Source organism: Diaporthe amygdali, assembly GCF_026229845.1.
Source record: "Diaporthe amygdali strain CAA958 chromosome Unknown NODE_7_length_1459731_cov_64_868725, whole genome shotgun sequence".
Classification (NCBI taxonomy): Eukaryota; Fungi; Ascomycota; class Sordariomycetes; order Diaporthales; family Diaporthaceae; genus Diaporthe; species Diaporthe amygdali.
Window position 1 is genome coordinate 732213 of NW_026517027.1, and position 14858 is coordinate 747070.

A 14858-nucleotide genomic window follows, 5' to 3' on the forward strand; every position below is an offset into this window, starting at 1 on the left:
ACGACGAACCAGGACATACAACCCGGAGACAGATAGCCAAGCTGTGCCGCAAAAGCCAACCAGCAATCCGTCGGACGGACGCCTCGAAGTTGGAGCAGTGTTATCCTCGCGTGTGACTGAACTCGTTCGCTGTGGTAGACAGCCATCACAGTCAGCCTACCTCCACGAGCATAATTTAACGTCTAGAAAGACGCAACGCACGAAGATGACTATCCTCACGAAAATTTGAACCGCAATCTCAATATTCCTCCCAACATGTCTCCAGCCAATCCACAAAACGAATCTTTACAAGGCGCAACACTCTGCAGGCGCCCAGATGACCGGGTGAGGAGCTCCAGGCGAGACGAGGTGACCGGAGAATTCCATATAGCCCCCAGCCGAGAAATTAAGCGTAAAAAGACAATGGCATGTCATCAAAGCCCTAATTTTCATTGTATGGACACTGAGAGGATGAAGACGCTTCACTCAACGCGGCGTGGCGGATCTTCGTCGCGTTTTACACATCCATGAGGAGCCTGAGCGCCGTCAGAGAAGGCTGCGTGAGCAGAACGAGGATAATAAGGTGGCGGGTGGAATCTTGAGTTTTGTGAGTATTCGGACGGAATACTTTGTGAGTGAATGTTGTTGTTGGTGGAGGTGTGCAGCTGATCTCTTATGCTGGGGTGATGCACTTGTCTTGAGTATTGTCTTGCGTATTGTTACTGGCCACAGCGATACAGTCTTCGTGAAAACCGACTCAAAGTGCTCCGGGAGGAGACATGAAAAGAATTCAGACCTACCCAACAACAAATGCCTCAACCAGAACAGAACGATAAAAATATGTGAGCCCTATATCTTGATAACATACAAGCTCAAGCTCGGGTGTCCGCTTTGCCGCCACAGTATGTATACAGAGTCAGTCGGGGACAAAAAGATGGGGGGAGGGGCCGCGGAGATGGAAAAAGAAAGTAATCTCTTAAGGGTAGCTAAATCTAAAATGTTCTCTGATGGGACAGTTTCCCGTAAGGAAAACCCTTCCATAGAACAACCTCCTGTGGGATAATCTTTCATGGGATAACCTCCTACGGGATAACCTCTTGTGGAATAACCTCCTGTGGGATACGGTTTATTCATTCCATGTCTGCTTCCACGCGGCACGCTCTGGTTTCTATGGCCATTGCGAAGTGGATGCCACGTATGGCACCAAGTAAAACCGAACCATTCGTGATCGAATCCGAGCACGGTTCCATGATCATCTATGCTTGACAATCCAGACTCTGGACGAAGATGTTTGCAGTGACGCCACCCGCGGCACCGATTTGACTTTGGGCAACGTCTTGGTATCTTCATACGCAAATGTGATTCCGTCCCGGTTGTTGTTTGACCATAAAAAATTGCTGATTGTAGGTATTTGATGGGATCGGTAATCGAATCCAACTGGCCGCACCACTTAGACGGCTACAACGGTCTACTCGATATGCGAGGCGATTTTGAGATTGTGTATCGCGTGACGCCTTACGTGGCCCAATGCTGCTTTTGTTTCCAAATATGTAAATAGCAATTTCCTGGAGTTTCATCAAGTTTATCACGTCTCTTTCATCAAGCAGTTTCTTTTGAACTACAGGATCGTGAGCCGTGAGATGAGTGAGGTGCACAATGTTAGACAAGCTTGCCTCACGATGATAAATGGTTGGAGCTGTTGAGACACAGGTACAGCATGTCCGTCGAGGCATGACAAAGAACGAATTGCCGATGGTGAGGCGTTGTAAGTTTGTGGTCCGGAACTTGCACTCCGGGCTGGAATCAACAGCTCCAAAAGAATCTCTTATAGTTGGTTCCCCTTCAGAGAATACCCTATTTTGTTGAAAAACTACCATGTTTTTATCTTACTCGCTCATCATACAATGACTGTTGGCGCGAGGCAGACACCCAAGGTGAAGCTCGTTGAGCTCTACGCATTCAATACTGTATCTCTAGATACATCCGAAGACCGTCATGTATTCTACGCAGCTTGGTGCTCCTACAATCCTTGGAATATCATTGTGACGCGCAACACACGGTGTGTTGTACAACGCCAGAGCGCCGGGGCCATATGCTTCGATACCATGATATGTCTACTCTTTCATAAATAGTCTTCGACTTTTCAGGAACATGCTCAAACTCAAGCTGAAGAGCAGAATTTGTGTACAACATTGCAAGCGGCCTCCCTCGCTCGATCCTCTGGTCCTGATGGGCAGCTCGCCAGGATCGGTCCTCGCCTACCATGCTGTCTTTCACCATCGCGCGATGGCCAGACCCATGGTAGGCTACAAGTGCACTTAGCAAGCTGCCTCGCAGGCAGGAAAGCAGACCAATATCGGCCATCGTAAAGCTCATCTGAGTACGCAGGGCGCAGGGCGGCCGATAGAATCGAGCCACCGAGGGCCAGCCCAATCTGATACCTGGGGTCCAGGCCTCCGTCCGACATCACCACGGGGCTCTGGAAAGGTCCATTTGATCTCTCTGTCTCAGTGCCCCGTGCCCATGCGACAGGTCTCAGACATGATCCTCGACAGCTGTCAGCGGCCGGCCGCGCAAACCGGCCACCTGACCGGACTGACTGCCTGCCCACCGGCCCCACAGGCGTCTGCCACTTTCAAATCATGCAAGTTTAACGAATGCTTCCTGCGGTCGCAGACGTGCAGGCCCGGGAATCACTTGATCCGGGGGGCTGTTAAACACACATTGAAAAAACAGGGGAAAATAAATGAATGCAGGTTCGTGCATTCCTGGTACCGAGAAGCAGACTGCGCAATGCAAATATAGAAAAGGAAGATGAAATGACCCCACAGCTGCGGCTAATACTGCCAATCAAGCACACGGCGTGGACCAGCGCGGCCGAAAAGAGCTGAGCTGAGCTGCACGTTCGCCGTGGGTGGCGCTGCTGAGCAGCAGAGCGAAATAAGCAAAAGAGAGCAGTCGAGCTTTCCGGGAAAAGATCGTGCATGTTTGTTACTGCGAGGGCAGGGAGTGAGCCGGACCCCACGACGCGGTCGCTGGGGTCATTCTTTCAACTATTCTGGGGAACGGGAAGGAATGCTTAGCGAGCGTCTATCTGGCTTACCTGCATCGATGGGTGCTGGGCGCCTGGCTTTGTTGGGCGATTATTGATGACTAGATCTTCAATGCATGCACGCAGCTCACTGCGCTTGCTTGGTGGAGTGACTGCATGCCACCCTCGAAATGAGCGCGGCCGCTTTCTGCATCACTGTTGTTGTTTGTTGTTGTCGATGTGAAGGGGCCAGGTCGCGTAGGCGCCAGTCCTGATCTCCGGCAGGGTTGGTTGACGATGATGCGCGCGCCTGTTTTGGACCCCGACCTCTGGGAAAAGCATCGATTGTTGTTGATTTAAGCGCCTGGTGGGAAATGACCAAGGCGGCCAAGACAGTGCAAATCCCCAAGCGACAAAGCGACAAGAATGCCCGTGATGAAATTTGCTGGTTTGATCAACCGCCTCAGCCATGGTCGCAGTGAGGCCGGCCTAGCATCAAATCTCGGGTAAGCATTATGTTCGTGGCTCGACGAGTTTGCCGGTGAAGTTCCGTCCTGCATCGGGAACGACACAGACTTCTGATCTTGCATGATGAGCCCCTGCGATGTATCGGGCAAAGTCTTGGTTTGCAGGTAGCTTGCGCCAAACGCGCTTCATCTCACCGCAGGACTGACTTGATGTATCACAAGCTACCTGGCGGTCAGTATCCGAAGGTGCAACATCCCGGCGTCCAAGGGCTGACTCGGGTTGTGAACCGATTCCGAGGCGCGGAGGCGACGGGGCGACGGGATGACGAGATGGCAATGCAGCCAGACAGCCATGTCAAGATGCAACGCTCATTGATTCTGGATGCAGACCCCAAAAAGGTTCGCCTTGGCCACGACTGGCACCACTCAGCGCGCGCTGCAAACCGTTGAAGCCAAATTTGTGCGCATGAAATGCTCCTCGGCCAAGGCGGGTGGCCCAGCATGGCTAAATGTGGCTGGTGCGTACACTTCCGAGACATCTCGCCGCCGAAAGCCGAGGGGGGTGTCTACCAAACCCGTCGGATGACATGCTTCTGCCAAATCATCAACTGATAGAAGTTTGGAGGTGGCATCGGCTTTTCGGCAAGTGAGGAAATCTGTAATGTCAGCCATTGCAGCCCGCCACCACCCAGAAGACCACTTCATCGTCGGCCTCCCATGCCCGATTACCTCGCCATCTTCTGGAGGACGTGCTAAGTGACGTGGGACAGATAGGTGCTCCCGGTTCACCCGAAAGACGACGGTGATGCTTCGTCCGGTCTTTAGATTATACCATTTACATCGGGCACCCATCTCAACACGATGAAAATAACCACAAATAATCAATTCTGCAATATCCTTACGGGAAGTTAGGGAAGCAAGAGTCAAACTTTGCGCGCTCGTTTCAGAGGGCAGCCAAGAGACGGCGCCAGTCTCCAGTGACTGACCCAAAGCTGCAGCTAACCCACAGCCGTAAAGCATCGCATAGCGGAAAGCGTTGTGCACACATTGTGGCCGTGGCAAAGGCAACTAAGACGTTCACCTCCAATATAATTGAGGTAGCCAAGAGGCTATCGTCTCCAGCACTTTTTTTCACTGCAAGTCTCGTGGCTGAGTCTTCGAGAGGTTTCTCCGGTATGCACTCCGCCGGTCGCCGGCGCCCAGTGTCGGATTTGAACGGGGCAGGATGATTGGAGCCGGAGTTGCCTCCTAATAAGCCCTGCTTGTTTCAGAAGGCACACGGCCCAATGGCGGCGCGCGCAGGCCACATTTCGGCATGCCCTCCGACGGTGCTACCCACGACCTGCAGCTCCGCACGCTCCACATGGACACGTGCAGCTGCATCTTGCTATGCCAGATCGGTCGTGCACTAAGGCAAAGGTAGGGGGAGACGGACGCTTCGTTGAAGGCTTGAAGCTGTGTAGCATATCGCGGAAAAGTGTGACACTGTCCTGGAGATACTAACTTCGCATTCGCTCCGTATTTGTTGTGGGAATCGCAAAGAAAACTCAATTCGGGAACGTGACGGAGCCAAGGAACGGGGCAATCTGCCTGAGGCTCTGCGGTCCTTGGGTAAGTTCGGGCCCCACCCCGACTCATCCCCAGCAACTAACACAGATTGGTGGAGAGACATATTCTGTTTCGTGGCCTGTCCGCTGGATTGTGCCGAGTTGTGACCAACGGTAAGTTCCAGCACGACTGCTCGGTGTCATTAGAAATCCCGAGGTGGTTTGACAAGGCCAGAACATCAAAAACTCTCAGAAGCTGGACGCAGGTAGCGTGGCATACCCGACTTTTGACGCAGCTCGGAGGGCCCGCACAGGACTGTGTCTTAGCTATAAGCCACACACAGCCCCAAGAAGCTACAGGTCCCGTTCTGGTAACCATCGAACGCAGACAGACAGAGCGCTGACAGCTCACAGCCGTGCTCACCACTCGGCTCCAGGACTATGGTCAGCGATACCTAATCTGGACTGATTGGGTTCCCTGAGAGGATCGTCCGCCCGCATTTTAAGGATCGGCTCAGGGGGTAAGTGGGCCTGATCTTATCCTCTCCGACCACGACCTGGCAGGTGTCGACAGGCACATGAAACAGCGTCGCAATATTGTGATGAACCTGCCACTTTCGAGTTATTCCAGGAAATTGATGATGAGTCGAGTTTCATGCAGACTGAAGAGCGTTCGTATCAGCATGACAGCGGTGTTTGTCAGTGATATGCGCGACGTCACTTGGGTCATGGACCCGAAATAGGCACACAGGCCCGATACTGATCAAGTCGGGATCGGCTGGCAAACTCAAATTGTGTTTGGCTGCTCTACCGGGCGCTTGGGACCAAGCTACTGGATTATGGCAGCCAATGCGTGCGACCACTCGATCGCAAGCTCGACGACAGCTTCAATGCGCTGAACCAAGCTTGACCCGATGGGCGATGGTGAGGATCCTACGGTCGTCGACGCCAGGATTCGTTTCGAATCGCTGGACAAATGGGCCGATTCACGACCCAGCCCTACGGAACGCTGGCGTGAGGTCTGTTCGGAGTCGTCGCAATCGGCGCCAAGATCATCATGGCCATATGCCGAGGCAGTCGATGAGCGCGCTGTCTGGAGGATAAGCGGACTTGGGCTGGTCCTTAGATCTCATGCATGCTGCTGATCGCCGAACAAGGACCCTGAAGGACAGGCGTCGTGATCCACAAGAACCGTTGAGATGGGCGCTGTTTCGTTTCACGATGTCCGCAGTGGGATCACCAAATCTTCAGATATCTGGGGGATGTCCCTGTTTGGACTCCCGTCGCCCTGCACAGGCAGGCAGGCTAAAGTCCCAAGACACGCAGGGGGTGCATTAGCCTCGGCCGGCGGGCAAGTTGACGGGTGGTGTGCTGGCGTGGCTGTCAATCAAATGTTTGCATGCCATCCAGCCATTCCGAATCGGCTGGGGTCATCGACGGCACGCTGCTAGCCAATTGTGGCTCGCTCCGGGCTACTGTTAGAGGCAATCTGGATGCTGCATTCGGGACGGCACCACCACCACCACTACCACCAGTTGGTTCAAAGAGGCGTCAGCTTGCCATGGCATCTGACCAGATGTCAACGATCTAGATGCTGTGTACACATGCATCTGGAGGGCTGTAGTCTGGTACCGTTCCGTCCGGATGCAGAGCATAGCCTGCCTGAGTTTCAGGTCGTAGGCCAGCAGTCGAACACATGGCCCGAGTAAAGTGGCAGTGGCATCATCTCTTGTAGGACAACCTCTGTGGGACAACCTCTTTAGGGACATCCTTCCGTGGGATAAGCTGCTGTATCACAAACACTCGGGATAGTCACCTGTGTAGGGAGACAGCATGGCGATGGGTGGCCGCAACGTTGGGACCTGCTTTGCCGCTGCTGACCATCCCATTTTTGCACGTGCGATGGCTGAAAGGACTTGGTTGAGGCGTGCTCGTAACACAACACAGTAGGTATCGTTGGCACTCGGATATTGACTGAATGAATGAATGGCTACGATTGTTTCGTGGTGATGCTTGCCTAAAAGCTGTAACAGGCCCTTTTCGCGGCTGAGAGAAGTATGAGGCGTGGAGCGTGTTCGTGTTTGCTCCGTGTCTCTTGGTCGGTTTGATGGCGGCCTGCGCCCTTCCCCTGCCTGGCTGCTGCTCGCAACGGAAGTCATGATCAGTCAATTCGATGTTCTGTCCTGCCCGGCTGCAGGGCCACGAGACCGGTACATCCACCCACCCGCAACAAAGAGTTGGCTTGACAAGTACCTACGGGCCACTAGCCGGATCTAGGCGTCGCGTCGATGGTTCTTTCTGCTTTCGGCCGTCTACAGCGCACCACACCCTGGTCCCCTCCCCTCCCCTCCATGTTTCATGTATCGAGAGCCTACCCACCAACCATTGCCAAACCTCGAGGCGGCCCAATTTGAGAGGTCATGCAACAAGCTATTCATCATCCACCAACGCGCAAGTGCCGCTCTGAGCATCATGTGTCGGTGAGCCTGACAGCCATGCAGCTATGCAGCCATGCAGATATGCAACCGGCAGAACGGTCCTGGGTCTATCGCCAGCTGCCAGGCTGTGCACCTGCAAAGCTGTTCTCGGTTGTTGACCAGTTCCAGATCCAAGGGCCTCGGTCTGGACCTCCAACTTGGATTCGGCCATTCTCAACCTGGAGCCAGTGATTCGCACAGAAGCATCTGCCGGTCATGAGGAAGGGAGGAGAATCAAGCGACACGCAGGGTCGTGCACATGCCACCCTTTGTGCTTGCTGGTTTTTCCTCCCTGGCTGTGGACAACACTACTACCGGGGGGGCCAGTAATTGCGGGTAATGGATAATTCCGAGAATATCCCAGGTTCACTGGAATGGAGAGCGACGATAGCCTCATTGATCCAAACCGCTTCATTGCTACCAGGCTATAGAGTTGGCGGCCCCCTGGACGTCACAAGCCCAGTCAATCAGTTGTTGAAGAGACACGCCTGGAATTGCGATCCTCGACTTGAGTGCTTACTATCCCTTGTGTCCGACTGACCTGCATATGACCCCTTTGGCTTGACCACCCTCACCAAGAGGCTCCCTTTTTGGGATTTGGATTTTAATCTATCAACCTCGAATTCCAGAGACTACCCCTGTCCTCAGCGAGCCGCATACTCCGCCCAACGAGTCGACGGGAGAGGCAGTGTGCAGTGCATACAAGAATGGCCGCTTTCAGACCAGGGAATGCCATGTTTGCAACCCACCAGCCTCAATTGCCCGCAGTACGCATCCCGAATACAACCCTGGCCCTGCAAAAGCTAAGTAAAGCACATACAGTACGTCCGTCGTACCCGTATGAAAGCGGGACGTCATCAGCATCTGGATTGCCTCTTCCAGATCCAGCGCCCGAGAGGCATAGATCCTCTTATTTCAGCGCAATCAACCTGCTTCAGAGGCCTTGTGTTCGCCCAGGGATATCCGGAGCCTCTCCTATTCTCCTCGAGCCAACCATTCTCACAGCGCCACCCAAGTTGGGAGACGCACCAGGCTTGGCCTTGCAGCTTGCATCCTCCCACGAAGCGCCGGTAGCGAATCATTTGCCCCCACGGCTCGCTGGACCCCTGAACCAGCGTCTCCTCTAATGCAGCGCTTCACCCAATCTCTAGACGCCAGCAGGACAGCGGGACAGCAGCCGTCGCCGGCGGATCTCGAGGGCTGGAAATAATTCAGTTTACCCGCGCGGACTTGCATCGACGAGTTCATCCTGAGGCAGCTCGCCTGATACCCCTGTCCACAAGGTCGTGTATTAAGCTGGAGGCGGACCCTGACCTTCATCGAGGAGCTCCTCTTGAAAGCCGTACCTGTCCACGACAGCTTCCACCTGGATCGCCTCGGCCAACTTCTTTCCTCCTCTTCATCTCCATTTCCTATCACCACCGACAGAGACTCCGCTGGACCGGAATTCTGCCGACAATCTTCTCGTAATCACCTTCAACCTCCTTCTTTTGGTTTTGTCCCCGGCGGGCATTGAAGAATAATAGAGCACGGGGCACTCGAACGCTCCTCGAATTAGAAATCTGACTCGCCCACTACCCGAAACTATCGAAACTGTCGTCGCCGGCCGCTCCAGTAACCCCGGATTCACCCCCACTGCAAACCCGGGTCAAGAGCCTCTACAGAACACCAAGACCCTCCAGTTGAAACAACAAAGTTTTGATTTGCTCCTCTTTTTGAGTGGCTGTTGTGGGCTTGGTTCTTTTCTTGGGAGCAGCCTTTCGCATTCATCAATTGTGTTTTTTTCCCCCTTCCTGGTCAGGGCCCGCTTTCGGAATCGGTCTCAGCCACTGCTGCGAATCAAGAATCCCTTCCCCGCCAGCGGCCGAGGTCAAGTTCATAATACGACATTCGCCGTTGCCACCACCAAGTTTCGTTCGTGGCTCATACCCTGTGTGCTCTATAGCAGACCACCTGCGATCGACCGCACACAACAAACAGGCGCACTCAGTCACAGGCCAGGTTGCTCGTCTCAGGACCACCGACAGAGTTTCGGCTGCTGTCAGACTTGCACAAGAACATCTCAGAGTGTTCTGAGTGGACTTTGACTTCGCTGGACTGAGACAAGGCGCAAGACAGATTGAGCACCTGAGAGCGAATCACTGCTTGATCTACGGCCAGACCGTCTTGCATTTCGAGTCAGGCCTACTTTTCTCGTGGCCCCCTATTTGGTAGCCCGTTAAGGACGTTGAGCCAGTCAGAAGCACCGACTCTCTGTCTATCTCTCCCTGCCCCCGACGAGATCGACCCGGTCTCGCCAAGGTTGAGCCTGCACCACCATCGAAGCACCGGTGCTACAGGCGTCCAGAAGCCCAGCCCACAAAGCCAGAACGGTCGATCGCTGACTAGGCCCATCCCTCCTTCACACCACCTGTCACCCACCACCCGTCACCCCACCACCCCTGCCCTGGTGCAGCGCGCCGTGCGGCCATAGTACCTCGGGATCGCTCTTCCCTGCCGACTGCCTTGACTACTTCAGGGAACCCCTGTACACTCGCATCAACCCCCCTCTCATACTCAGCCTCGTGGGCCCAGCGAGTCGCACGTCACCCTCTGACGAACAAGCCGTACAAGCCCCAGCTCAGGAGGCCCATCTACGCCTGACCCCAAGCGCCCCACCGGCCAAGGCCCAAGACAAGTCACTTGTAAGTCGGCCTTCTATTTTCTTGTTCGAGGTTTATTCATTGTCCCATTTTACCCTTTTCGAGCTTCCCAAGAAAGTCATATACCCTCGAGTGCCGCTGCATCTGCATGTGCCTCTGTGCCTCGATCTTTCTTTGTTCCCCATCACAGCCTCCCTGCCCGCCCCCCTTGACTCCCAACCACGACACCTGGAAGTCGAGTCACCAAGGCATATCAGTCCACAGCCAAGCCATACTTCGAGGCACACCTGACTGACCCTTCTTCGCACTTCATCAGCCGGTCCAACCCGCCGCCCAAGGACGCATCTCACGCCCACATCTCACATCTCACTCACCGGACACACCAGATACTCCGGCGCCTTAGCCACATGAAACTTTGCCGCACCTAGACTTTTTCGACCCTTGACTCGTATCAGCTGGCACGGCACTCAGTACCACCACACCGTACTCCGCCCAACACCCGCATAAATCCACTGCTGAGAATAATAGCAACCGGAAATCCTTCGATTGCTGACGCTTTTTTCCACACTTCCATTTTATTGGTATCTATTTCCCCACCGGCAGTCCCGACTCCAAGGGCTTTCCGCGGAAATTCTCCGAGCGTTCTCCTTTCTTCTCCTTGCAGTTTGAGAAGGAGAAAAAGTGCAGCCTCGTCGCACAACCTCGTCAGAGGCACCATATATCTGAACTTGGACCTGCACCACGCGGGCCCCCCAGTTTTTGCGTTTTTACCACCACCTCACAGCCCATCATGGCATCACAAATACGAGCATCTTCAACATGCTCCACCCTCAGCATCGACGAGCTCAACGCCGCGGCTCTGGACCACTTCATCTACACGCCCGTGTCTAGGAGTATGATCTCATACCTTGCCTCGGCAGCATGCAGTGTCATCCAGTGCGACCCGACGATGATGCCTCCACCACCAACCGCGGCACCGCAGAACTCCAGGTTACCACCTACGCCACCAAAGACCCCACCACCACGAGCCGTACCGGCAGAAGACGCTGGACTGCCAACTCTTGAGGAATTCATCACACAACTCGTCGTCTCCTCCAATGTGCAGGTTCCGACACTGATGTCAACCCTGGTCTACCTCAACCGCCTCCGATCCCGCCTGCAACCCATGGCCAAGGGCCTCCGCTGCACCACCCACAGGATCTTCCTGGCCTCACTAATTCTGGCAGCAAAGTACCTGAACGACAGCTCGCCCAAGAACAAGCACTGGGCTAACTACTCAGTGATGCCTTGCGCGGGATTCTCGTTTGGCTTCTCACGGACCGAGGTCAATCTGATGGAGAAGCAACTCCTCTTCCTGCTCGACTGGGATCTGCGCATCTCGGAGGAGGATCTGTATCGCGAGTTGGACCCATTTCTGGCACCGCTCAGGGACGATGTGGCTGCACGCCACGAGCGGAGGGTGCGCAGGAAAGCCGCACAGCAGGCTGCCATCGCCGCGGAGGAGGAGCGGAGGCGCAGAGAGGAGGAGGATGCTGCGGCGGCAGCATGGCTCGCGGCGCAGACCGCCAGCAAGAACCTCTACGCTACGCCACCATCGACGCCAGGCTCGAGGTCGAGGTCTTCCTCGAGGCAGATGAGACAGGAGAGCCCCGACTCGCTGCCCGGACTGAGCAGCAGCTACGGATCTCGAAGTATTCACAGCTCTCACTCGTACGCATCCTCACTTTCGTCGTCACGTGGTAGCGAGGCGACCACGCCGCTCTCATCGGACGGCGAGGCGCCTTACATCTACGACGGGATGCTGCACACTGGCAGCCTCTACGAGCCGCCCGTCGAGATCGTCTTCGAGCAGCCAAAGCAACACCAGATGCTGCAGCCGCCCCCACAGGCCCTGACGAAGCAAAAGTCTCTGCTGCCCTACGAGATCAGCCCCGAGGAGCTGAGGGACCTGCAGGAGGGCGGCAGCAGGGTCAAGAGGATGAGAGGCATGCTAGGCCGCGTGTTTGGCGGCTCGGGCGTCAGCGCGCGATGATCACTTTTGCCTCGTAAGAGAGCAACCAATCTCAACGACGAAAAGCGCGGAGTCCTTTATTTTGCAGCGAGATACGAATAGACGGCACGCACAGCATACACAGGTGTTCAGGGACGGAAGGTTACGTTTTGCTTTTTCTGCGGATTCGCACGGCGTTCATGGGGGGTCTGGATCTTGGTACGACCGATAACTACTTTTTCCTAATAACATCACTGCTGGGGAGACCAGTGATCACTCAACATGGAAGGGGCAAAAGTGTGGAATCAGAATGTTTTTTGTTTTTATCTTGTCTACATCAGACAGGATACGAGAGGAATGGTCATGGCATGAAGCGAGGACGGCATGAGAGAGTTGGATCTGTCAACGTCGAGATACCATCTGCATTGTTCTTTTGTCCATCAATGATGAGCTCAGGCAGAAATCATCAATATGAAAGACCAACCGCCAGACCTCCATTGGTCTGGCGACAAACACTATCAGAAGCTTTTTGCCCCTGTCTGACATGAGTGATATGCGTCTCAGTGACTCCTTGACATGCCTGTTGTTGACATGGTCGACTTGTGTGACGGGCAGCCATTGTAATTGACCGCTCGTCACACACGGTTGCAATCACAGCCCAATATTCGCTGTCAGGCAACCAGCCAGCCACCGAACCACTTAGTAGCCTAGTGTTTGTTTTTTTCTCTCTCCCCATGCTGTGTTGTGCTGTCATGATGCGCCACCCCGCGTCGAGCATGAATCACCCCCCAGAAGAGGCGGTCGCGATGTCGGGTCGCGATGTGGCAGGGCTGTCGATCAAGTGGGCCGGGGTGGCTGGCCCAGGCCGGGGGGCAACGGGGCCAGCTGGGTTGGTGCTTGAACACAACACGCTGGATGACAGCACAGCGCAGCACACAGAACATTCGAACCCGGCAAACTTGTCTGCAAGAAATCGCTTTCTTCGATTCGTGGGGCCAGACCGACAGATCGATGCGACAGTCAACATACGACACATGCAACAGCTACTGCGACAGGGCTCGGCCGCCCGCCCTGTCTCCCTCTCTCCCCACAATACTTTTATTCCCCGAGCCCGGCACCCGATCGATAACCTTGGGGGAAACGGGTTTTCTTCGGGGGCCCAATCCATATGACGGAGCCAGGGACCCGGATGAATGCACGCGCAGAACCTCGAGGCGAGCATGACTTGGGTCTGGACACAGGCACGCAACACATGCGGCCTGACCCCTCTTGGCACCGTCTCTTGTTCGTCGCGCAATCGCATCGCATCACGCGACCCACTGGTAACAAACGGGTGCGGGTTTGGCGGTCAGTGAAGGGGGAGAGACGACGGATGAACGGATGGGTGAATGAATACATCCAACACAACGCTACTCCGCAGGCAACCGCGCCTACCGGTGCGTGACCTCTTCCCCCATCGATCAGCCAGGCGATCTAGCTAGCCTACATGGATGATCCTCCTGATCGCCAGTACCCGATGACTTGCAGCAGCCCGAGTCCATACCGCCGGGCTTGGCAGGCCCCAAAAACTTTCCCCACAGTCCACACAGACAGCGGCATCAAGCTATGGGATCAGGGAGAGATGGCGCTCCCAACAGCCTGGACTGTCTCCTACCTAGGCTACCAACCACCGAATTGACCGACTTACTTGCCAGGACAAGTGCGCGATGGACGAGGGGCGCTCCCAGCAGCCTGGATCACCGCGTGGCCCCTTCCCGCTGCCCACAGGATGCGCGCGGAACAAAGGATACGGCGAGGAATGCCTTGACCTACTAAGAGCACACAGACACCGGACAGGATCAGCAGCCCTGGACTTTGCACCCGGGGATCTGGGGAGAGAAGGGTCTCCAGTGGTCTGGCCAGACGGTAGTGCCCAGCCAGCGTCGGCACGGGCAGCGAGCGCACGGCCAAAAAAGACTCCTCGGGACCGTCGCTCCTGACAGACGGGCGGGGTGGTCGAGCAAACTATCGAAGCCGCCGATGGCGCCGGCGGTGCGGGATAAGGGCTTCCCGGCAGTCTGGCACGTCTGGTTAAGGGGTGTTGTTGTTGGACTGATGACTATTGACTCCTTGTTCTCGTTCTTGTTTAGGCGGCGGATCTAGCGCCCCAAGTCCCAACCGCGTTGAACGCTTCCTTTCGATCGAGCCTAGCACGCCGACGGCTTGGGCTCCAGATCCTTCTTTTTCCAGATCCGGCCTGCGCAAGGCTGAAAAAAGAGTCTCGATGGTTGCGTGGGCTCCCTTCCCGGGATCCCTCGCGGCCAAGAGAAGCGGTCTGTTCTTCCCCTTGCCAGAATCCCATCCCTATTGTCTGGCACTCTGACACCTGCCTAGTAGGTGGTCGATTACCACTGCGCCGGTATCGCCCTGTCCGCATCTGGTTATGAGGGCACAGCCATGGGATCTTGGTCTTTTTGTCCACTTGGGGCAGAAGACAACCTCACCCATCCAGCCCAGCTGAGCTCGACACACCGCAGCTCGTTCATGGGCCAATCCCTTTGCGTGTGCAGCGCCGCATGAATGTAGGATTTTAGCAGGTTGGTAGGTACCTGCCAGGCGTTCTTTGGTCAGGCCTGCAGGGTCACCCGATTGGGATACCAGATCAATATTCCCTTGGAAGGGGGCAGGTAGGATCGTTGATCCCCCAAAGCCTTCCCCGACGCACGGCTGCGGCACAGGCGATCCC

At 55.3% G+C, this 14858-nt stretch overlaps 1 protein-coding gene across 1 annotated transcript; it reads left to right on the forward strand.

Moving 5' to 3' along the window:
- Nucleotides 1-10933: 10933 nt before the first annotated feature.
- On the forward strand, nucleotides 10934-12175 carry J7T55_013866 (pho85 cyclin-1; the record flags this gene model as incomplete). Its single annotated transcript, XM_053140781.1, has 1 exon — nucleotides 10934-12175. One exon carries the CDS (start codon nucleotides 10934-10936, stop codon nucleotides 12173-12175), a length of 1242 nt encoding a protein of 413 aa, XP_052996203.1.
- Nucleotides 12176-14858: the final 2683 nt, after the last annotated feature.